The 25,499-nt window shown below is 49.2% G+C and overlaps 1 protein-coding gene and 1 non-coding gene across 19 annotated transcripts in view; one reads left to right on the top strand and one right to left on the bottom strand.

Annotated features, from left to right (window-relative positions):
• LOC142592743 (cell adhesion molecule Dscam1-like) overlaps positions 1-25,499 on the top strand; it is a 187,397-nt gene that overhangs the window by 117,813 nt on the left and 44,085 nt on the right. The window contains exons 1-2 of one of the 18 annotated variants that reach the window (XM_075704373.1): positions 3,006-3,090; positions 3,177-3,464. The exons of 13 other annotated variants lie outside the window; for them this stretch is intronic. In XM_075704373.1, coding sequence (XP_075560488.1) covers positions 3,021-3,090; positions 3,177-3,464 — 358 coding nt within the window. In that variant the 5' untranslated portion in view covers positions 3,006-3,020. Of the gene's footprint in view, positions 1-3,005; positions 3,091-3,176; positions 3,465-10,306; positions 10,503-13,235; positions 13,348-14,374; positions 14,666-20,665; positions 20,824-21,444; positions 21,739-24,928; positions 25,030-25,499 lie in introns of those variants that run through there. 4 more of the 18 variants (XM_075704368.1, XM_075704362.1, XM_075704377.1 and 1 more) reach the window with 4 other exon arrangements.
• Positions 19,043-19,113, bottom strand: TRNAG-GCC (transfer RNA glycine (anticodon GCC)). Its single transcript has one exon. It is a non-coding gene; the product is annotated as a tRNA-Gly (tRNA).

The raw sequence follows: 25,499 nt of genomic DNA, 5'->3' as shown, positions 1-25,499 counted from the left end.
AAGGAACTTGTCTTCGTCATGGCGCTTTGTACAACCGGAGCGTGTTAGAGGCGTTTTGTTGTTTAGCATGAGTGGCCTCATTGAAGGACTAGGTCGTGCTTGTTAGGAGATATTGTCAGGAGGACTTCGTCGACTCGTTCTACCTCGCTGCAGTCATCCGCCTAAGCTGCAATAACGGCCTCAGCGCAGCATTAAATGCATTTACGCATGTTGAGTGTTAAGAAACGTTCGAGGTGTTAGCAGTTCCTGCGATTAGTGTAACGGGTCGCTAACGTTCCAGGGCCGCCCAAACTTCGTAGCTCTGGATTCTCCAGCGACCTCTCGCTCGGCGAAGATGCTGCCGCCACGTGCGCCGTGAAGAAAGGGGCCACGGGGCCCTTCGTGCTAAGCTGGAACAAGGGAGGCCGCGAAATCGAAAGCACCGATCGCATCACGGTTGCCATCAAGGCTACCAGCGCCATGCTCAGCATAGATTCCATTCAAGTGGGAGACGTTGGCAACTACACGTGCGTGGCGAAGAACGCCTTCGGCAGCGACGCCCTCACCTTGCCTCTGCTGGTGCCAGGTGACGTATACCGGCCTAGATGTTCCGCACTATTATGAACACAAAAAAAGTGGCCGCGCGAAGATTTTTTCGTGCGGCGTTGGAGGGCCAATGCGGAAACGTAATAAGACACATGCCAATGTCACGGAAGATCGTGGCGTAAACACGGATGTTTCTAAACGTTCCAGCGTTTTCGCTCATGATGCAGTTTATCTTTTGGTCTCGCGAAGTATTTTTGCGTACTAGCCATGTTATGGTTGTGAATACAATAATCATGTATTATATTGCACATGCTGCAGCTATTGACATAGCGAGATAACTGTACATTTGCTGTCTGGCGCCTGGCGGAATTTATATATATATATATATATATATATATATATATATATATATATATATATATATATTCTAAGACACGCGCACATGTCGGGGTAATTTGACGCGATTTAGCAGTGGGGACTCGGAAAAGGCTCCCCAAATTAGGGTACGCTACGTGCCGGGAAGAACGCAAGAAGAACACAGACGGAGTCTGGGTTTCTGGATACGTAGATGTGCTTGGGGTCGTTATTTCTGAAGCTTCCCCATATTTGAGAATACGCATATACTCGCCCTCACGTCCGCCCACGCGTGCCCTGATGCATGCGCGCTCTCGTCAATCTCTCTGACACACATACAAAGCCGTACATGCTATCGAATGAGTGTCAGCGAGAGCTTGCCGACCTATGACCGCATTGCACGCCTCGGATTCTTGAATATGCGTTCAACTCCTTGAATGAAACAGGCTGCCTCGTTAAAGGCAGCCTGTTCACTTGGTTACTGCTCGACGCGCCCACCAGGCGGCACTAGGTGTCCACGATCACGGTGGCATGGGCTCCAGTGTCGACTGTCGGATTCACTTCCAAGAGAATTCAACGACGGGGAGAGTAAGGACCTGCCGCATGCGCCAGAGGCCTTCGCTGCCGTGAACGTCATCCGCGCCTGCCTTCGAAAACAGAACCGACTGCATCAGTGTGTGGAGGCACAGTCATGCTGAGAGGAGTGGTTAATGCTTTCTCCTATGACTTGTCTCACATATTGCGGTGAAATCGGCAACGACGGCTGGTAAGCGCCTTGCTCACTTCGTAAAAGTGTAATGGACGGCACCCTTCTCGCAAAGATGAGCCAACCGTTAGTTCCGATTGATTCTTTCAGAAGCTCCGAAAGTCGGGGAGTTGACGTTCCCGTCAAAGCTCGCGATGGGCGACGAAGTGATTGTCGTCTGCGCGGTGAAGAAATGCAGCGTTGGGCCTTTACCGCATTACGTGGCGCAAGGACGGCTCCGAGCTGAAGCCTACCGAGCGGCTGTCCATTTCCACGCTGTTCAGAAGTAGCGCGGCACTCGGCACAGCGAGCCCTCGCCCCGAGGACGTCGGCAACCACACGTGCACGGCGACGAACGCCGTCGGTAGCGGCGCCGCCTCAGCGACGCTCGTCGTGCACGTTAACGAAGCTCCCTTCTTCGAGTGGGTGAAATGACGGGTCGTCTGTCGGCTGTGCTTGCTGGGCACGGGGCGGAGCGAAATGGGCATCGTGCACTGACAGCGATGATGCACTCTCGGCCTATACCTCGAAGGGATGTATAGGCAACAGCGCGCAACGCTTTACACTAATGACGCCGCACTATAAAATGGAATCGCGCACAGGTTAAGTTCATAATATGGTGAGAGATATTACTTTATTACTTGCCTCGCGTTTTCTGAAACAGGCATGATCATGTTTTTTTTTTTTCGTTTCTTCTGAAGCGAAGACTTGCACATTTTTTCATTATACGTGATTATGCAAGAACCTTACTGTTTTATACATCTTTCCTCATAACTAAGACTTGCGGCCGTGGGAATGCGAACTTCAATTGACGTGACGACACGATGTGCGACTAAACTATCAGTTTCATTATTTGCGTCCCTGACGCGAAGTTCGAAATCGGCAACTTTCGTCAAATTTTTATGAGTAAAATTTATTTCCAGTTATTGAAGTCGTTACACTGTTATACCTCTACAGAAAGAGTTGAGACCACAAAATTTGGAACAACTATAAAACGAAGGGATTTTTCAGTGCATGAGCGATAGAGAGACGGCACGTGGCGACAACTGCACCTTGTGTGCTGGCGTAAGTCTGAAAATATCCACTAGGTGCTGCTAGTCGTCCACTTCGCTCGCTGGTCTCGTTGACGACGCTTTGGAAATCCCTATTATTCGGTTCGCTTTTCCGCTCAGCGCCACCCGCTTGCAGTTGAGGTTCGTTTGCTGTCAGCGCACCAACGTAGTTACTGAGCCAGTACTTGTATAGCTGGCTGAAAGCCGCCAGGTGCAGTTTCGACTGAAAAGTTTAATATTGGATGAATGCGTGCCGACTTGTTCACTTCTCGACCAGCACTAAAATTTCAGCTAATCTGAAAGCAAAGCAGCGTGGATTGAACACATCATCCTTTCCCGACAAAATGAAGATCTTGCTCGTAGTGCAAGTGATTGCTCTCACCACCATCGGCGCAACGTGTGCAAGCGACCCCGGTAAGCGATCTCCCGTTACGCTTCGTTTAACCGGAACGTTCAGACGCTGGGCGCGTTGCGTAATTCGCTCGTTTGGATGTTTCCAGGACCTCCCAGAGTTTTCGAGTTCAGTTTTCCGCCAGAAGTGGCGCTCGGTGACGAAATCATTGTGGGATGCGCCGTCAAGAAAGGCACGTCGGGACCTTATCGCATCGCCTGGCAGAAGGACGGCACGGATATCGACAGCGACGGTCGCCTGTCGGTGTTCGGGCAGTCGAAGACGAGCGCGGCGCTACGGATTACGGGCGTCCAACCCGAGGACGTCGGCAACTACACCTGCGTGGCGAAGAATTCGTTCGGCAGCGACAGCTTCACGGCTCAGCTCGTTATTCACGGTAACCGGCGCTCGTTTGTGTCTCAAAGCTGGTCGCTGCCGCTGCGAGATCCTCCAGGCAGGCTGAAGCTATTGCAGTGGAGTAGAGGGATTTTTTATTTCCACCTTTCGAAATACTCGCATGAAGATGCAGCTGGCGATGCATTAGGTTCTAGGTTCGGTAAAGGGCGAAACGGCAGAGAATGAGAAGATCACGTGACATTATATCAGCTGTTTTTATATGCTGTAAACTGCATAGGGGTGGTAGTGTTGGAGGATGATTAATGCAAGAGGGGAGGCGCGAGGGGGGGGGGGGGCTACTGCTTGAACCCGGTTAGTTGCCGGTGCTGCTCGTATATAATACGATTCGGATGTTATAAGCGGTCACTATACGATAGCGCACTGAGTCTGCAAGCATGGTCCGTGGCTTTTAATCCGCTCGCAGGCGCTTGCTGGATGACGTCGTCTTACTCACTACTCTTTTGGGAGGCTATACAAACGCGAGGGGATAATGTGCCTCGCGACACATGAATACAAACTGTACTGTGCCAAACATTCCTTGGAAACAAAGTACGTCTTTCGTTGTGTTATAAGCGGGCTTTACCTCGTTCATTTACTTATTTATCGAAGGTCGGCAATCCTCGACCGAGTTGCGTAATGCTGAATGCGGTTTCCTTCGATAACATATATGTATAAACTATGGGGGCTAGATTTCCTTTACGATTATTAGGCAATGGTGTCAGTGCGCGTACTCAACACGTCGCGTGCACATGTCAGTAAACACTATAAGTATGCTTAATAAACGAATGCACCTGAAAAAAAGAAATCATAATGTTGTATGTGGCGCAGATGCCGCTTTAAGGGCCACAAGTTAGCCAAATCGTAGCGAACAAAAGGAGACCTGAATCACGATTACTGATGGAAACGTTGACGTATCGCTATCGTTCAGTAATGATGCACTAAATGCTCGGCGAATCGATTACCAAATATACGGTGGCGGTGCATCCGTGATGATTACGGTGGTGAATATGCGATAGCAAATGAGCATACGGGTCGAAGAGAGGTCTCCCTGTTTCGGGGGAAGTATTTCCCATACGCACAATAAATGGAGAACACGTATAGCAAGCGGACTAATCCAGTGGAATTCATTTTGCTATGGCCGCCGACACGATCGCACTATCAGATCTACCGTTATTTGGAAGTAAGTTATAAGACCTGGTTTCTCTGGTTAATTTCTCTGGTTCATTTCTGACGTGAAGTACACGTGAGACGGCTGCAACGGTTAACAACGGTTAACAACGACAGGAATTGCAGGCGTTATATTTCTACTCCTGTCTGAGCCGGAATTATTACCTAATATATACTGGTCTACTAGAACTTATACAGTCCAATAGTGTCACTCGGTTTACGTGACATATTTACACGAAACATGCAAAAAAAGTAATTTCCAACCGCAATGAATTCTGTATTATGTTGTAGGCAGAACAAGATGGCTATTGCGGAGAGTTATTGGACGGCGTGTACGGAACCTTTAACGATGATGCAATTGTCCAAACATGAGCTAGAATTGGTTTGCACGACGTTGACGCCCACAAAACGGAAGAATTCGAATCGCCAAAGGTCAGTGGTGACGCTAGCAGATGGTGAAACCACGGCCATTCTAGGCCACTCTACCACGGCGATTTCGCACCACCCGCGACTTGAACAACGGTTTCCGAGGGCTCCACAAGGCGTCGCTAGTTGTCCGTGGCTCCGGCGTCGCGAAGTGTTGTTGGACGTCACAAAGCGCCCGCGCTTTCAGTTTCATCTCTTCGAAGCGGTAGACGAAGTGGTTAACCAAGACCCTCCAGTAGCGAGAGCTGTAGCAGTCGGCTACAGACATAGTTGCGGCAGATATGAACTTATTGGTTGCATTCGTGTTCGCCGTGGCCGGTGCTCTCGCCACAAATACCCAAGCGCAAGGTGAGCGACTTTAGCATATTTGACTCATATCTCGCGCATCGAAAGGTCGGTCCGCTGTGCTGTGAGGCGTACCGATTATCAGTAAAAATGGAATCGTGGAGCAGCTTTCGCGCCATTGCCTTGAAAGTCCGTGTGTTTAACGAGGTACGCACGATATTCGCGACAAACTCTGACGCACTCAGTTCTCGCTAACAATACCTAAAAGGACACTGACAATGGCTGATAAGGTAGAGCTGTACATTAGCAGATTTCGATTATGCAGTTGACAAAATCAGCCGCATTTAAATGCCGCAAGTTGAATACTACTATACTACAACTCGAACTTAAGGCGCGCATGACACTTACGAAAGTCATTGAGCCCAGCTTCAATGGATTAAAACGCCTCAATTTTGAAAACCTACGAAAACGTGACTACGAAAGTGACTACGAAAACGGTTAAATTCCGGTCTTGCATGTTAGGGAAAACGAAAAAGAAAGAAAATGCGTCCGATTTCAACCGTGAGGCTAAAAGAAAGCAGAAAGCCTCTTGCCAGATGTTTGCCTGAAATGAGCGTTCTTGCACCTGCGTTCCAGTTCCGCCAAAGTTGCAAAGCACTGGCTTTCCCAGCGAAATCTCCCTGGGGGACGACACGGCCGCGATGTGTCTAGTGACCAAGGGCTCGTCCGGACCGTTCGACATCGCGTGGCACAAAGACGGCAAGGAAGTCCGCAGCACAGACCGCATCGCCGTCTCCGTCAAGGCCAGCAGTGCGGTACTGAACATTCAGGAGGTTCGCGTCGAGGACGTTGGCAACTACAGCTGCACCGCGACGAACCGCTACGGCACAGACAGCCTCACCCTGTCGCTGCTCGTCACAGGTGAACTGCACGCTCACTGGGCTGGGATACAGTGATGGCTATAGCGAATTATGGATGCCCGCTATTCGCTGTTTCGGAACACCATGGTGGATCCCGTCGCTGCTCCCTCGCTGTTTGACATGCCGTAACTTGCCCGTGCTGATATTTCAGTGTAGCGCTCAAATAATGTTTATTTTTAGAAAACGGGGAAAGGGGAACTGGTGGGCAAGGGGTGTAGATGTGGGTTTGTTTCTGTGATGAATTGCTCGCTGATGTTCTAGATGTTGCTGACAGTAATACAATTTGTCAGCGCCATATGGCCACGTTAAGCCGCTGTATGATGATCGATTTGATGAGTTTACGTAAAGAGACACTTTACGACTTCACACAAATAGTAACAGCGTCGGTGACACTCACACTGTTGTATTCTACCATGGCATTTTTCGGTCTTGAAGGCTGAAAACGAAAAAAAAAAAAAGATCTGGCGTGATAAAGATAGACTGAGATAGCAAACTTTACCTGCACGACGCGAACATGTTGCCGGTCTCTTTAAGACAGCTGCTTTGAAATTACATTCGTCTCGAATGAGCTGATCGACTGTTTGCTAGTATATCAGCTGTTCAATACCCGAGACGGCGTTCACGTCATTCAGCGCAGGTGATTAGTCAAGACAAGTACTATAAGCACGGCCTGTGTTCTGCGTTAGTAGACAGTTGCATGATAATATCGCACTCGTTTGATCGCGTACTGTGAACGTGGCAAAGCAAGCGTCAACGTCAAAACGGAACTATGCACGCAATTTCAATGGCGATCGCTCTTTCACTATCTACCACCTCATCGGACAAGGACGTCACATTTCGCCCGCGCGCCTTTGTTCGAAACCCATCATGACACCGTTGGTGCGCACTTTAGCAGCCAGGTGGCGCTAGTTGTCCAGCACTTCTCGCTTCTGGTCTCTCGACGATGCCTTCTCGTTTAGCTTCAGTCGGTGACGCTGCCGTTCTGGTGCAGCCTCGCCGCAGCCCTGAAACTCCGGGGTCATTGTGTTCTTTCACCAAAATCGCCAAACTCCCGCTCACGCAATGACCGGTCGCTGCGCGTTCGCGATGACAGTATTTCTGGTCGTCGAGACGACTGCGCTGAATGGACTGGGTAAGCAGAATCGTCTTTCCTTGTACATTTCGGAAGCTCACTCCAGCATGCGTGATTCCCCCCACCGTATTATTGCACATTGCCGGAACCAGCGGCACCGAAAGTGGGCGAGCTGTCGTTCCCTTCGGACGTCGCGCTGGGCGACGAAGTCATCGTCACCTGCGTGGTGAAGAAAGGCAGCGCGGGACCGTACCGCATCACGTGGGAGAAAGACGGCAGAGACGTGACGGACGCCGGAGGGGCTCGAGTCTCCGTATCCACGCCGTCTGAGAGCAGCGCGGCGCTTCGCATCGCCAGTCTTCGGGCCGAGGACGTCGGCAACTACACCTGCACGGCGAGGAACAGCTTCGGGAGCGACAGCATCACGGCTCCGCTGGTAGTTCACGGTAACTGCGTTTTGGTGTATGACCAGTTTCGTTCGGAGCAGAAGGTCTATTGATTGAATGATTTTATTCAAGTGTAGGGACACGCAGCAGATACGAGAGACAGTCTAGTGGAGATGGCTCTGATTTCGTTTGATCACGAGAACCCGACGCGTGGTATACGAGCGTTCGTGCATTCCGCTCACGCCGTCGTGCGACCGCCGCTGCCGGGAATCGAACCGACGACCTCGTGCACAGCACAAGAGCGCCTCGGCCATTGAGCTGTTGCCACGGCTGGAGTAAAAAGGTGGCGGCGCACTCATTCAAGCAGCTTCGCTTTACTGCTCCTGAGGTACTCTTGCTCTGTTCTCAAGTTCGACCCAAGGAACGCGGAGGAAAAGAAAGTATTGCGAAACATTCCCGGTATCGCTCGTTCACAAACATGACAAATTCACGTTTATCATGGCTACGGGCACGGTTGCGCAGCTATAGATCGGCGACTGCTAGCTTAGCTAAAGAACAAAAATTAAAGTGATTATGTGTTAGAGAATTTACGGAGACTCCGTGCGTCTACGATTTTATCACTAAGATGCAAAATCACCACGCTTTTACCCATTGTGGGCAACGTGAAACTGCACTTTATAATTACGGGAAGTGTTCCACGGACTTCGAAGCTGCTTAGTCGGTTACAGTCAAACTATACGTGCTGGATGCTTGACCCGCGGATCTCGCCATGCTGAACGAGAGAGGGCTGCTTGACCGCTTCTCTTTATCAATACCATAGAAACACGTATGGGTTGATGAAGTTGACGGTTTCTGCTGATGGGCCCTAACCTCCACGTTTCTGACTCATCTACGCGGGAGTGTATGTTCGTCTTTTCATAATGCAAGTGTTTGATTTGACCTCATTCATGGGCTTAACGTCTCAAAGCACCACTGGTTCTACGAGAGACCCCGCAGTGGAGGACTCCGGATTAAATTTGATCACGTGAGGGTTCTTTCACGTCCATCTAGGTAGACGAGCGTTCTTGCACATCGTCTCCATCGAAATGAGGCCGCCTCGGCCGGGAACCGAACCCGCGACATCGTGCTCAGCAGCACGATGTCGCGGGTTCGACATCGTGATCAAGTGTGCTTAAATATATAAAATGAGACGGCAGCTCGAACCTCTGCTGGTTGGTTTTGACTGGGGCTGCGATAGTCTCTCTCGTACCGTCGTTCGCGATGTTCGCCATGTTTACGCAAGCTGGAGGCACAAGAAGGCATGATGCGAAAGAGCTCGGTTAAGGACACCAGGCATTTCGTCAAAAAAAGCTCTAAGCTGCGCGCGCGTGCAATGAAATAACCTTTGAGAACTAACTCTAGTTCAGAATGGTAGTCACTCGCATACAATGCCAAACAAAACAAGGCAGCATATCGCAACTATGTGCATCTGCCCAGATATATTCAGGAGAGGGCATGATAATCAGATGCACAGCATAGTAAACTGGAAGCGTAATTTTGTTTCATTTGCCCTTAGCACGCTGGTGTTTTGACGCATCAAAAAAGATGCTTCACTTGAAAGAACAACGCATTCTTCGTCTTAGCATATCGTTCAAACGGGAAACCTGCCGCTGTGGTTACATGGGCGGCCGCGAGATGCCGCTAGCTGTCCATGTTTTGTCGCAAAGGTTCCGGTCTTCGACGAGCGGACCTTCCCGTTTCGACCTGGCATAGTCGCCGGCAGTGCAGCTGCAGGGTTGTGTGTCGTCCTCGTTCTCCCAAAGTGGGCGTAATAGTGGAGCGTAAGCTGTCAAGTCGGAAGGAGTTGCGGCTAGAAGATGAAACACTTTGTCGTCCTCTTTGTGTCGACAGTTTCGCTTTTGACCGCACACGCTCACGGGCAAGGTAAGCTGACTGCTATGTTATCCAGCATAAATAGTTTTGAGGCATCCATTAACAATCGGCTATTTCCTATCAGAATGGTCGCCGGCTTGATTGCAAGTTAGCAGAATCTTCTAGTTCTCTTAATGATGAGAAGTTATTTGGAATAGGCACGCGTGGTAATCGATCATTCCTGCAATACTTAGTAATGTTGGCGCGAAGCGCATAAAATTACGACGCTCTAATTGGATAATTACGTTATCCAGTCACGTTCACACGTGAGCGACACGAATAGTTATTTGCAAGTCGTTAATGAAGAAAAAAAATCGTCCATGCTTCAAAATGACAGGTTGCCGTTTTTCAGGCAATGTGAAATAACCTAGTACGTTTTATAGCTAACGAAATATCACCCTTTAATTTTCACCGCCTGACAAGCTACTGCGTAATTGCCTGCAGTAGGTTGCATTTGATCGAACTTAAAATATTTGAATGCTAGGGAATAACCTAAAAGCGCATATAGGGCATATTTAAGGTCTCACGTTTGAGCGTAGGGCAGGCAAACAAAAGTGATCAGCGAGATTAATTGGCCCACGTTTCAGCGCCACCGAAGCTTCAAAGTTCCGGATTTCCGAGCGAAGTTTCTTTGGGAGACGACACAGTTGCAACGTGCCTTGTCAAGAAAGGCTCGTCGGGACCGTTCAGGATGGCTTGGCACAAGGACGGCAACGAACTAAGGAACACGAACCGGGTCAGCGTCGTCTCGCACGTCAACAGCATAGCGCTGCGCGTAGAAGGCATTCAAGTGGACGACATCGGAAACTACACGTGCTCGGCCGCCAACGACTTCGGAACCGATGACCTCACACTGCCTCTTCTTGTCGCAGGTGAATTTCCCTCGCTATTTTGCGATTTGAGTTACTTTCCACTTTATTTAGAAGACAAAAAGAAGGAAAGGAAGTTCCACGAATATAGTCTCTTTCTCTCGCTTTTTCTAACCGTGTTGGCACTTGAAAGGTACATACTGCACACCTGCATGGAATGTCGCCTTTATGTCACCTTTATGAATGTTATCTTTATGTGCATGGAATGTCACCCGAGCGCATGTGCACTCGAGAATATTTGCACTGCATCGGTAGGCCTACGTGGCTCGTTGGGGGCAGGCAATTTTTCCCGTGTGAAACTGGAATTCGCGCCTTTGGTCCGGTGATGTGCGCTTAGTGTCGCATACAGTCACTAGGCGGCGCCACGCGCTCCACGAAGCAAGTGCGATTTTCCTCGCCGTAGGAAGTTTGGAAAGGGGCAACGAGCACCACTACCTCCCCTCACTCATTCGATGCGAACGCCAATGCGAAGTCGTCCAGCGATCAACTCACAGTCGCACAGCAGTGATTTCCTCAAGAGACGAATCCAACTGTCAAGAAGCTGCTCTCTGCCGGCTGCAACGATGACCACAGTAGCCGGTCACTTCGTATTCTTTCTGTCGCTGCGGCAACTTTCTTCTACAGCCTTTGCCGCCGGCCTTGTCGGTAAGCGTGGACAATTTCTGCAGCGGTTGCTGTTATTTGCAGTGCATGACTGACAAAAAAAAAGTAAAGTTGAACAGTTGAAGTTAGCACAACATAACCGTAAACAGAATGTAAACTTCCATCGTGCTAGCGCTCGTTAATATCCTTTTAAATATTTAAATTCTAGTACTTCCAGGGTGTAAGCTCAGAATGTGTCCATGAAACGAACATTTCGCACTGCGTATGGCCTACAAAGCACCATTGTCAATTAACGTCCCGAATACGTGGTCGAGCTTGTTGTTAAGAAGTACCATGAGGAGGAACAAAAATATGAACATCTTTATCATTCCTGACAGCGCCAAAGGTTGGAAAGTTCGTTTTTCCGTTGGACGTGGCACTGGGCGACGAAATCGTGGAGTCATGCGTGGTCAAGAAAGGCAGCGTGGGACCGTACCGCATAACCTTACTGAAGGACGACAAGCTGATCGAAGGTAGCGACCGTGTCTCGGTATCCAGTGCTTCCAAGAGCAGCGTGACGTTGCGAATTGGCAGCCTGAAACCGGAGGACGTCGGGAACTACACGTGCACGGCGAGCAACCAGCACGGCAGCGACAGCGTCACGGCGACGTTAGTCGTCAACGGTAACGATCCCTTTGCTCCCAAAGAACCCAACTCCTCTCACACTTGTCGCGCATGCGTAGTGGAGTTCTTGTTGTAGCCGCGCGCTAAGTTGCCGAACAGCTCTTGCATCTAACTCAAATCCTCTCATTTAACCCGTTCCTTAAAAGACTTGCCGTGTGAGACCTGCGCTAGCTTATAAGTATGCTTTCTCGCCAACTTGCCCATTCCAGGTGTGTTACGGCGATTACTGCCTCCACAGGCAGTACGTGATTGAGAACGGTATCTTGTCATTAGATATTTTTAGCCATGCGTTGTCATAGCACGGAAAAGCCACTTGGCCGCTCGGTAGACTTTTCTGTCCAGCAGAGCACCACCGTACGCAAAGCTTGAACATTAAAAAAAGAAATTTATGGGTTTTTACGTGCCAAAACCACTTTCTGATTATGAGGCACGCCGTAGTGGAGGACTCCGGAAATTTCGACCACCTGGGGTTCTTTAACGTGCACCTAAATCTAAGCACACGGTTGCTTTGGCATTTCGCCCCCATCGGAATGCGGCCGCCGTGACCGGGTTTCGATCGCGTGACCTAGTGCTCAGCAGCCCAACACCATAGCCACTGAGAAACCACGGCGGGTAAGCTTGGACATTCGTGCGTCACCATATGCGTGATATGGAAACGTGGGAGGTCTGAAATCATCTCTTCGCCTTTTCTGACGGTACGCTCGGACCCTTGAGCATTTGCTGGACGACGGTGACGTCAGCATTCTCAGGAATAATATCGCGGCAACGGATAACTAAGGTGCCTTTTACAAGGAAGAGCTTTAGCTGGTACGTTTACGTGATTGGCCGTTTACGGAATGGAGGGTTACCGAGTGCACAGACGTCCGCAGCGAGGATTGGGGCGCCATCTAGGACACATAGTTATTACTGCAGTACATAAGCTGTTCTACTTATCTGCTCGTGTAAGGCGTCGGCAGTGATGCAATCGACAACATGCTGTCCATTTTGTTTTACGTTGCTTCGACGAGAACCCCCGTCAAGCACAAAAAACGTTTCGGCTTTGGTGTACAAAGCGCCACAAGCTGCCGGCCGCTACCAGCGTTGTTGCTTGCGTCTCGGTTTGCCGTTACGCGGCATTTCCGTAGATGGCAAAACGTATACGAACAAGCGCTATGAACTGCTGCTCGCAGGCGGTATGCTTGTAGTTTTATTTCTGACCGCGTGTATTCTGCATCACCAAACTGCCCGATGACGTTACCGATGCAGTCGTGCTTCCCGCCCGTCCGCATTTCAAATTGTGGCCCACAGATGGCGTACGACGTCTGCATACGAGAGCGCGTGCACTTCCCTGTTTTACCTCCAGGACCGCCGCGCTCCGCATCACGAAGATCACGGCGGGGGGGCACCACAGCCTGTGGTCGCCGCGTGGAGTCGCGCCTCCATAAGGTTTACGTCGCGAGTCGGTTGCGCGTCTACCTTGAGCAAGTTCAAACGTTCCTCGTCGTTGTATCTTTTTTTGACCAAATGCATCTAAAGCTCTTGGCAGTTTTTCTACTCGCGGGTACCCCGTACCTGCCGGTGTTTTCGTCTGCTGCTGAAGCAGGTACGTTCGCCTTTCATGTTTCGATGCGTTGCATGTTGTTCACGGACTTGTGCGCACTAGCGGCGACACCTGACGGACCACGCGAGAAAATTTTATTATTTCTATAACGTTTTTAAAATTCTTTATAATTTAATTCTACAGCTACTTGCGTAGTCGAAATTCGTTTTAACAAAGAACCACTCCGAGCTTAAGAAAACAGGAAAGGAGTACAACTGAGTTAGCAAGGATAAACGAACTATGCAGATATCAAAAGGCACGTGCAATCATTGTTCCCCAAAATAAGAACAATTTATTTGCTTGGCAGAGTTCGCTTTCAAGGCCGTCAGGGTGTGCGTCACTTCTGTATATTGCCAATGCGATATTGCGTGAGCATACACCGCGATCTAGTTACGTTAGCAACTTGCGTTGTTTAACTGTTATACATTCACTACGCGTGTATAGTAATTCTCAGTTATCGATAATGTACCATTAGGAGCTCGGTCAGGAGGGACTGTCACATATGGCGTCGAACCTTTAAAAATCGCATAACCCTGAAATCCAAGCAGCGTGCGGAAGGGAAAAAGGAAAAGTAAGCAAACGTGTAATAACGCAGCCTTCGTATCGACCAGAGGTCAGACTACAATTTTAAGTGCACTTTGGCAATCGCACCACCGCCACAAATGCTCAGTCATTCGAGTCCATTCTTCGCGGCCAAAGCACGCGTCCTGCAGCACACATGCTTCTTTTTTTTTTTTTTAATGAAAGGCCATTGGTGAGCACGACCTTTGCTAATTCCTGACTACGTCGTGTCGAGCCTGTAAAAATGCTACGTCTGTAGAGAGCTCCGGACGTTAACAGAGGGTCGCCTCTCTCCTCAGAGCTTTCAAGCCGTGCTGACATTGGCCGACTATATACGTCTCGGAATCGGCTGTATGGCCATGGAAGCACTCGGCTTCGTTTCATCTGACAAAAAAAAAAAAAAGAAAAAGAAAAAGCTGACGAGAGCTGCAGATATCGTCACGGTTGACTCCCGTGTGTGTGTTTTCAGACAACGCCCCCAAGATCCAAGCTTTCTCGTTCTCCCCCGACCTATCCTTGGGCGACGCGGCGGCGGTCACCTGCGCCGTCAAAAGAGGGAGCAGGGGTCCCCACACTCTCTCGTGGCTCAAAGATTCGAGGGGACTCGCGGAGGACCACCGCGTCTCGGCGGCCCGGCAGTCGGACGTGCTCTACACGCTGACGATCCGAGACGTCGGACCCGACGACGTCGGCAACTACTCGTGCGTCGCCAGTAACGCTCGCGGACAAGACACGTTCACAGCGCCGCTGGCGGTGTCAGGTACTTTGGAAGCTTCCGCGCCTATGCTGACACGCTGGCCGCCTCGCGTGGCATTACGAGGTGTACCGCCTGTTCCGAAAAGTTCTTCTAGCCTTATGTAACTGTGCGGCCCAAGCAGGCCTAGAGCTGCCGCGGCTCTGGTTGCGGCACTGGTCCGAATTGATGTTGGAAACGCCAGTTTATTCTAGGCAGCGTTGCTGATGATGATGGCGATATGATGTACGTTACGAGTACATCTTCTTTGAAATGCGATGCTGCAGGGCGTGATGCCATCAATCTCGCTGTTGCTCGTCTTCCGCACTCATTATCGGCCCGTAAGACCCACGGTTCGTGCTAACAAACCATCGAACGCGGTGCAAATTTATTGCCCTTTATATGAGCATACGGCTTTTTGTTTCTTTGTTGCTCGCCATTAAGCCACTAGTGGCTTCACCGCGGATTCCTTTAATCAGCTTTCCTCTTTCAACCAAAGAGCCCAAAGCACCAGGCACAGCGCTTTTTGTCGCGGTGCCAGTAGGTTTCAGGGAGCACAATGGCCTCCGAAATTGCGTGTCGCGCGTCAATCTCGGAGGTCACACGCCTGCACGCCTGTTGGCGGGCGGCGGCGTTTCGCGCGCGCTGCCGGCAACCATCGCTACTGCGGTGTTTCCGCACCTGTACTAGGGTGGCTAGAAGGGGAGGTGTGAATACCGGCGGCGAAAACGTGACCCCACAGCGCACCAATGCCGCGGGGCGGCGCTGTTGACCAAGGCGCGGGAAGCAGGCAGCCGAAATGAGCGCCTCGCCAGCCTCGCGTCGGCTGCATCTCTAGCACCCAAGTGAAAGTGAGCCCGTTTCGAGTATCGCGCGCTTTCTGCTAGCGTCAAAGAATGAATCTTTATCATGAAAACGATGTTTTGTCAGCCCACATCATTACTCCTGTGAAATTTTACGGGTCCAGTTCACACTGAATCGAGATTCAAACGCGTTTTATCTGTGCACATTTCGTGAAGCGGCTCAGGGTGTTAGGGGCTAGTGGGGGGCTTCGAAATAATTTCGACCACTTCGGGTTCTTTAACGCGCACTGACATAATACGGCACACGGGCGCCTTGCATTTCGCCTCTCTGAAAATGCGACCGTTGTCCTCGAGATCAGCAGTCAATCACCCTATGCGTGACGCACGCATAGTAGTCAATCACCCTAAGCAATCACCCTATGACGTAGTCACGTACAGTAGTAAATCACCCTATGCGTATCAGGTAATGTCTGCAGATTAAGAAACATTACCTGACAATTCGTCTCGACGTATTTAGAAACCACTTTCTGTCTGCACTTGACCTGTAGCATGTAATTTTGATGCTCATTTAAGCAATTTCCCATGATTGCAGACAGTGAAGCAACAGATCTGGTAATGAAATCGTTTATTTACAAGTGAGGAAAAAAATTGTCATAACTTTACAACACACAAAATTTCAGTGTTTTCCGTTTCTTCTCCTACCCTGCTGACTCACACCTTTAAGCAAAAAGTAAATCCTTGAGAGGCGATAAAAACCTATAACTGAGGCTGTCAGGGTAGCAGAACGGTCCAGGCAACCAATTTTTGGCACGTCAAGAATTGACTGCAACATTTCGGCCACAGCTTTGGCATGCAAGTGTATTACACTGAATGAACGAGTGAGTTGCTTTTCAGGGGCATTGACCAGCTTATAGAATTATTCTGAGGGATATAAAATTATAAAATTCCCCCAAGGTCCCAATCTTTGGATGCCTCTGATGGAAGTTCTCTGGGTATATTGCCTTTATCGCTAAGAGATGCTGATTTGTAGCCTCACAATGTGTGGGAAAAACGAGCCTTCTCGCCACATAACCTGCAATGTAATAAATTAGCCGTGCGTCGCTGCGGTGCTCTATATAACTTTGGTGGTCCAAAGCCACTTGCACGGCATCAGTTGGCACAGCCTTCACGCTGTCTTCACTGTGGCTTTCTTGTTCAGCCAGCGCCTCTTCAACAGATAACAAGAACTCCAGGACATCCGACGGCACATTGCCGCCTTGGGGCTCCTGCTAGACTGTAGAAGCTTAGACACCTGGATGTGCACAAGCAACATTTGTTACATACTGTTGTTACATACTGTTGTTTGTTACATGAAGTCAGCGTTTTCTGCAAGGTACTTTAGAAGGTGTTTTGTTGAATGGATGTTCATCCTCAGCCCTTCAGAAGTACTGTTTCTAAGAAAGCCGAGCCCTTTGGAGTGAGCCTAACATTCATCAAGAAACGGAAGAGTTTCAAGGGTGGCCTCTTCCTTTCTGCCCCGTCTAAAATACGAAAGACAACAATCATGCACCATTTTGAGCGAAAAACTATGTTAAAATAACGTCATGACTTCATAGCTTCAATGAGGCTGGCCCTTGGTATCGCTCGATCCCGTTCGGCAAACGTTTGTTTGCAGGCAGGGGAACGGAAGAGATACTTTTTCTGAGGTTTTCCTGAACCCAGGATCACATCCGGGCACAAAGCGCCAACGCTCCGTCTTCTTTTTCGCTGCCGACTGGATCTCGCCCTCGAATGACAGGTTGTCGCAATGAACCCTCCAAAAGAGGCGACGAGACCAAGTGACAGCGGAGGCACGGAGGCGCAGGCCAGCGAGGCTACGAGTACCCCGCCGCGAGCGGCAGCGCCACATTCCCCCTGGTGGCATCGGTGCGCAGGGGGGTCGCGCGCGCTCGAAGAAAAGCGCCGCCGGTATTCACACCTCCCCTTCTAGCCACCCTACCTGTACCGCGCGGTCTTTGTTGGAGTGCCCACTGACACTTCCTATATGTGCATCAGTGGCGGGTGTACAGAGGAAAGTGGCGCCGCGGCTACGTGCGTGCGTGCTAAAAGAACGCACATATATATTCCTTCGCTGTAGAGGTAAATTCGTTGTAGTGATCTTTGTTTAAAGGTTTTCTGAAGAATACATATAAAATGTAAGTATTCGACCTGTACACGTACGGAATCCTTCGTTATACGGGAAATTTCGCTTTAATGACACGTGACTCTACCTCTGCGAAGAAATCGGTAGCTAAAGCAAAAAACTTTCACAGAGCAAAGTAAAAATGGGGTGGGAGGGTCGAGAGAACTACATAAGCGATATAATGTTAATGAAAAGAGAGAGAGGCCTTGGTAGCAGTGCAAGAATGGTTCTGCTTTTTGGGTAATGAAAAAGAATGTGTAGTGTTCAAGCGTCCTTCTTTACCACGAGCTGTTTTCTTTTCCTCTATGGGTGTGCGAATACTCGAAGCTTTCAAATACGAATCGACAAACTTTTGCTATCCACGGGAAGAATGCCAAACGGTTCTGGGTGATCCTGCTGCGTGGAAGCCGCAATTGTTGCGGATAGGCACCATTTTATTTGCTGAGCAAACGCGTGGAGTAGCCAACTTATGTTCAACAGTTCCCGGTCGCTGAATGAGACTCGGCTTTAGGCAACTTCCCAATTTCTTTGTCTTTTCTTTTTTTTCTTAGAATTAGACAACACAGTTTATTTGCGCCATGCTACCGTGTTTGCATCCCCTTAAAAGTACGTGCGGTGCGATAGCATTGCACTTTGCTCCTTCAACGCTCGCTGTAGTGTAGTTCCATTCTCGTCATTGTCATGACGCGGCATGCACGATCACTTTTCACTTGTTTCCTCATTGACAAGCTCCTCGAGTGACCGAATTAAGTTCAGTTGTGAACGACTTTACGTGTAATAGGCAAACAAAATGTAAATAAGCATTTCTTTTTTCATTTGTGACCGAACGGACTTAACAAAAGCGTGATATTTCACTTTCTTTCGAAGTTTGAAACTGTACTGAACATTCGATACCATATTGGAATGTCTGTCTTTTCTATTTCTCGCATAATTTCCATTCGTTTTAGAAGTATCGCTATTCCAACACACCCGCTCTCTTTCTCCATAATGTAAACAATTCGTACGGAATACGCGTTCATCGCAGTTGGAGTCGAAATGCCTGCTCACCGATGTTCGACCGCGCTCGCGCGAAACGCTGCCGCCGCATGTGTGCAAAGATGAATTTCTCTCGTTTTCTCGGTGTTTAGCCCCCCACCGGAGGTATAAGCACTCTCCTCCCATTTGCCCCTCCAGTAGAAGACCCCCCCCCCCCCCCCCCCCCGCTCCGTAGGCTCCCTCCCGCGTCGTACCGCAAACAACACACGAAGGGGAGAGAGAACTTCCTGCACGGCTGCCCAACACGCGCGTCTGAGGCGCGGCGGCCTGTCTGCCCTGCTGCCTGCTCCGTACTTCTATGAATTTGTAACTTTTTATTTGTTATATTTTCCCGTAAGCTCTAATATTTTCTGGACGTGCTTCTAAAGAAAAAAAAAAAAGAACAGGCAGGAAAAAGAAAAAAAGTGCGTCGGCCGGGAATCGAACCCGGGCCACCCGCGTGGCAGGCGAGTATTCTACCACTGAACCACCGACGCCGCTACGGGAGAAACGCAAGGCCGGCGCCAGATATACCGATCGGTTTCTTGGCATCGTTTCAACGCTGATGGCAGCGCTTTTTGTCGAGCGAATTGGCTGCCACGCGTGACCTGCATGCGCTGGCTCCGCTAGCACCTCCATGCTTTACTACTTCCTCTCCCAATAAGTACGGAATCTCGGGAGGGAGGAGGAGGAGGAGGAGGAGGAGGCGGGGGGGGGGGGTTTCGCGAATGTCGACCTATCGCGGTTCCACGAGTGCTTGTGTGTGAAGCCGGCGACGCCATGCATAGTTTCATTCGTGAATTAAACTTCGTTGCTTTCGGGACAGAACAAACCGTGCAATAGATTTCTGCTCGCATAGAACAAGGAACACATTCCAATTAAAACTATTCATAGTCGAAAACTGCGGATGACGGCAATCAGTAAGAAAAGTTATTGCAAAAGACGAACACACTGTATGGAAAGTGAAAAAGTCGCAGTGATAAATATTTGAAGCGAGCCCGCGGCCCTTTCTGTACGCAAGCTCATAGGCCTGGCAACCTTTCATGTGAGGTCACACATTGGGCGCTTTAAAACTTGTTTCCTTGTATTAGTGGGCAGCGATCGATCTAGTTATCAGTTGTTTGCTTAACTATGACGACGGGATGTGTCTGTTGCCTCGCTATTGCTTGAAGAGCTTTCGTTTTGGTAATGATTCGGCTCGCACTATTTTATTTATTTATTTATTTATTTATTTATTTATTTTGTCACGGACGACTACAACGACGGCCCAGCATCGTCGTATTGTTCTACGAGGGTGGGGGGGGGGGGGGGGGGGGACCGCTGGTAATGCCAGGTGCGACATGTATAGCTGCTCTCGCGCTAGGTTTGAGGACCAAGTGAAACATACGTAATAAATGCATGAAATCAATATTTTATACGAATACAGAATACGCGAATACCTTCAAATAGTCACTTGGTGTTACATCTTGAATCTTGAACTCATAATACGTCCATCGTATCAACCAGTAATGACCAAATTATGTTCGTATGGGAGCGTATTATTCTGTAATTTTCCTTCTTTTTTTTCCCTTCCTTTCGCACCTTTTCGTGTTCTCGATGTAATCGCAGTTCTCAGCTTACTAGCAACTACGTGAAGCATACATACACGCACAGCCTCGTTTTGGTAATCCCGCGTCATCGCCGAAAACGGCATAGCTTGCTTTAGGTTATATCTCTTTTTTTTTTTTTAATTCGCACCGCTACATTTACAGCTCGCGCTACTCTCGGTAGGATTACAACCTTTCCATTCACGCGCGCTTACATTTTGCTGTGGAGTAAAATCATCAAACATTGAGAAGACTGAGCACGCGCTCAGTCTTGCTGCGCTCGACAGTCCGTAGGTGGCGATAGTTGTCCGCGTGGCCGACCCGATTCCGGCACCGCGCTGTGGTGGTGCCCGAAGAACAGTCGACCCCTCATTGCACCGAGCGTTGGCGTCGCCTCCGGGTGTCCGTGTCGTCGCACAGAGAGGGTCTCCTGGCCGTCTGCGGCCTCTTCCACGCTCGGTAGAGTTCATTCAGCAACGCCTCTCGACCGGAACACTTGCCGAAGCTGCATGCGTCGACGATCGGGAGAAGACATGTCCACTGCTCGTCCGCCAAGTCGGAATAGCTGCAGCACCTTCTTGTTGCTGCTTGCTGTTCTGAGCGTCGTTGCTGCCACCTCAGGTACGAAAATCGGACAGCTGCCTGCACGATTGGCGATGTTGTGTTTTTTTCTTTACGCATATCTCGCACCGTTGCGTTACTACGCTCGAATCTTGCGGAACTTCAGGAAGCTCTAGCTGACACTTGTGCCTGCTTAACGAGCTGTACCGTTGTGTGCAAGCTTCTGTGGTAGACGTAAGGTGTGACAAAAGTACTAAGGTTCTAGACCTGCGGTGCTGTGTTGTAGATAACTTCTCTGTCAGATATTATACTTGTCGGTAGCGTATTTTAGCATAGTGTTACTACGCTACGTTATCATTTCCGCCACCACGTCCCCCTAACAGCGCATAAGGTGTTAGAGGTTCGCGATAGCGGTAACCATGGTGGCGCTATTCTAAAGTATGCCCTAGTATAATATTAGATAATGTCACTGGCACGTACGGATGGCCTCGAAGCCTGGCGATAGCTCGAGGGAATTGACGAATCACTGCGCCATCTCGTTCAAACAAATACACTGTACGAACATGAGTAAAGCTTTGTAAGTACCGCAGAATTTCCTCATCGAATTCTCATAGCCCAGTTGACTCCACGCAAACGAATATCATAGTTCGAGGTGAGAGTCTGAAAAAGCGCACGTTTCAGGGCCTCCCAATGTGCAAGAGTTCAGGTTTCCCGCTCTTCTCTCCATGGGCGACACAGCCGTGGTGAGCTGCGTCGTTCGAAAAGGAAGCCTCGGACCGTACGCGCTCGTCTGGCATAAGAACGGCCACGTGCTAGACGCTGTGTCGAGGAGCAATGTCCTGGTGTCCCATCAGGGAGACTCCATCTCGACGCTGACGCTGAAGGACATTGCGGTGGAGGACAACGGCAACTACACGTGCGTCGCTAGGAACGCCGCTGGCAGCGGCGAGGCATCGGCACTCCTAGCCGTCGCAGGTAGGCCGGACTGCAGGGCGGGCTCGAATCGCAGGCTGACGGACCTGGTGTCGCGGGTGATTCGATTTGAAATGCCCGTACACGGTGAAAATAGGTAACAGTGGCTTTGATGGTTGAGCCATAGCATCACGTGTGTCTTCTTCCATAATGCGCCTAATGCGTTGCGTTTATAGTCATGCACAGCCTGTAATCGGTGGCGCAGCAGCTATATACTTCGGAAGGATAGCCTCGTCGGTCATGTTTTTTAAAATAAATAATGCTTGACGAACACATTGATTAGCAGCGGAATGTTTTCTGCGTTGGCTCCGAAACCCGATTCAAATTATTCACCTGCGCGCCGATCGTAGTGCTCGCGACGTTTACGACATTGTGGCCCTCACGTGAACCCGCTGCGCATTATGGATGCCCCCTTCTTGAATCATCTATAGCAGCCACGATGGCGCGCCTGAAAGGGAAATGAGACTCTAGTACATTGGTTGAAAAATTTCGTCGTTTTACGTATAGAAAGGCCGAGCATAACTTGTACTATTATGACTTCCTTTGAAAGGCGTATATATATATATATATATATATATATATATATATATATATATATATATATATATATATATATGTGTGTGTGTGTGCGTGTGCCATATACTCTTACGCGATCTCACTCAACATTGGCTCAAGTTCGCCGCCACATTTCTGTCCAAATATTTCCTCCATAACTTTAAGGCGCGCTTGTCAACAAGCACAGATAAGTTATGCTTCATCGTCTTCAACGCCTTCTATCCTGCTTACGCCAACTGATATATATATATATATATATATATATATATATATATATATATATATATATATATATATAATATGTGTGTGTGTTTGTGTGTGTGTGTGTGTGTGTGTGTGTGTGTGTGTGTGTGTGTGTGTGTGTGTGTGTGTGTGTGTGTGTGTGTGTGTGTGCACTGACACGATTCCCCTCACTTCGCCGAAAATATTTTCGTGAGGCGTTCTTGGGACACACATTTGACGTATAATGGGTGCACATTCAGTCAAGAGCAAGTTTACGAATCCACAACATTCCATCGAAAATAGATACCGAAGTTTTCCCAACCCCATCTGTTAACGCATTCAAAGTGCACAAACATATTACATACGATTCGATAGCTTTCGTGAAATTGTTACGCTGCTTACGGTAATTTTGCAAAATGCCTATTCACAAATCGGTGCTACATTCCATAGCGATGTAAATACGTGCACTTTGTCCACTTCAGATGTCTCAGTAAGTACAGCTTAAGGAACTGAGGCATCTTTTTCATAGCGGAGTTGTAAGCTTGATGTCCCTCTTTTCTTTTAGAATTTCGATATTGAACAATGTTTTGTTAAGAAAAAATGTATAATTCAACTAAGAAAACCTGCTTTTTACAGTAGACCGATTTGATCTTTTCAATGCAACGAACTCTATGAATTTCGGCGTAGTTGACGCCGAGGTAAACGATTTCTTCGTTTCCGTGTTCATTGAGAGGAACTCCCGAGACAAAGCTTGCTTCTTGAAAGAAGAACGATATTGGCCTCGAGCTCCACCACTGGAAAAGCTGGCGCCACCGTCGGCGTGACGTGCTAGGAGGGATCACGTGGACATAGCGGCCGCGTCGGCTGCTTCGAGCACGCCGAAGCGAGCTGTGAACGAGTTTACATTCCCTCGTACGCTGCGGTCCTCATTTAGTGGCGAAATTTTCCCGCTTCGAGTGTCTCCTTTACAAAGCTTGAAAGCACTACAATAGGTAGTGGCTGCCTTTGAAGGCGCGCAACATGGTAGGCTACTGCTCAGTGCCGCAGGGCCGGATGCACGTAACGGAGGCCGGTGTCAGCTTTATTCACACGTAGCCGCAGGACAAGAAGCTGCGTGAAGCTTGGCTCGCGAAACATAAAACCGGCAAACAGTCATCGGCTACAACTCGGGTGTGCAGCAAGCACAGACGCGAGGAAGATTTCTGCTACGTCGCCCGGTCTGCGATGTTCTGAAAACGCGCACTGAGACGCTCGCCCGAGTCTGCTGCACGACTAATGTTATGACGGTTTGGTTTATCAACTTGTCGATGCTATAGATACTGGCAAGTTCAGTGGAGTGGAAAGGCAGCAGTAAGAAGCACATTTAAAAAAAGCATGGCATATGGTCATGTTTGTGTTATGAATTAATGCACTGGATTACAAAAAAGGAGCAGCGGGAAATTGCACGCTGAGAACACCGATAAACATACAGTGCGACGCAACTCGAAAAATAATATTGAAAAGTCAAAGAATTTAGAAGCAGAAAAAAAGATTGAGTCGTCGTGACGGCACATCATAGTCCCTGTAGGCGTCGAAGTCTCTACAATGAAGTTATTTTTGAACAGCTCTGATAGCTGCCACGCAACAATGGTTGCTTGTATACTGTCAAATGCTCGTTTTCTGCGGCCTAAAGCTCATGGCACGGTGCGAGAACGCGCGCGCGGAGAAAGCGAAACAGTACGCAGACAAGCATGTAGACGCGCAGTCGGTCGCTGCGAATCTGCGCGATCGCTGCATTGAGGCTTCTTTCTATTACGCTCCATTTAGTTATACAAACACTATAAGAACATATTTCACATAGTTTGCTCTCAGTGTTTACCTACCTTTCACGCAAGAAGCCGGTTCGGGAGACTCCATCGCGGCGACCGCGCGCAGTGGCGTTCACTGTACGTATTCGGTAAAGAGATAGCGTCTGTAAACGATTGTGTGCTTTCAGTTTGCCCAAGATCATTATTTAGACAGTAAACAACTTCTCTCGTTTGGAAAGTACTTACGGAAATGTCCGGCAGAGCTCGCGCGTGGTGTTTTCAGTAAGCGCTGGCAGCAAAACCTATGAGGAGCGCGCCGCGTGATCCCTCATACTACGCCAGCGAGGCGCTTCCGATAGATGGCGACTCCGTAACTCCTCGCCGCCAATTCTCGCTGCGTCAACCCTTCCTGCTCCGCACCTACGGCGTCGCTTTTCGCTGTGTCTGACCCGGACTTTATATCCGAATTTCGCGCCCGTCGTTCCGCTTCGGCGGCGACAGTTATTTTTTGCGCCGTTGCGTGGCGCTAGCTGTCCGCCAAGAATTGAGAGAGGGACGGCGGTTCCCGTTGTGTCGCCGCCGCCGCCTTCTTGGTGCGTTTGCGAGCGTTCGCACCGCGAGACCGCAGTCGGTACCGGTCGCGCTTGCGCAGCCATGTCGTCCTTGCGTAACTTCGTCAATGTTGTCGCGTTGTTGCTGTGCTTTCTCGCCGCATCTTCGAAAGCCGAAGGTAAGCGTGGTGTTCGACAATCCGGGACTGTCTTTTTCTGCAATGTCTCTTAAATACCTAGGTTTAATGGCTGACTAATGAGTTTCGCCTCCTTGGCTGTTCACATTTAATCCGGCGAGTTCAGTCTGAACATGTGCTTATTCTAGCGCGTTACTAAAGTCCGCGCCTTAACGGATACATTTGTAATATCTATCTATCTATCTATCTATCTATCTATCTATCTATCTATCTATCTATCTATCTATCTATCTATCTATCTAAACTTCCATACTTCGCCAATAGTTTAGGAAGTGGAACTCCGTCAGGCCATGTTAAATTAACCTATTTGATCTTTATTTTTTATTATTGCAGTCAATCACGTACTAATTCGTCCGTAAGAATGCACTAAAGTATGGAGGAGGGGCGGGGGGGGGGGCAGGCAAATGGAAACAGTAGTAGAATACTGGCAGTGTCGCCGTTAAGGTGCGTTA

Source organism: Dermacentor variabilis, chromosome 9 (genome assembly GCF_050947875.1).
Source record: "Dermacentor variabilis isolate Ectoservices chromosome 9, ASM5094787v1, whole genome shotgun sequence".
NCBI classification, from domain to species: domain Eukaryota; kingdom Metazoa; phylum Arthropoda; class Arachnida; order Ixodida; family Ixodidae; genus Dermacentor; species Dermacentor variabilis.
Note: the sequence above shows the minus strand (reverse complement) of the source record. Positions and strands in the feature narration are given on the sequence as shown.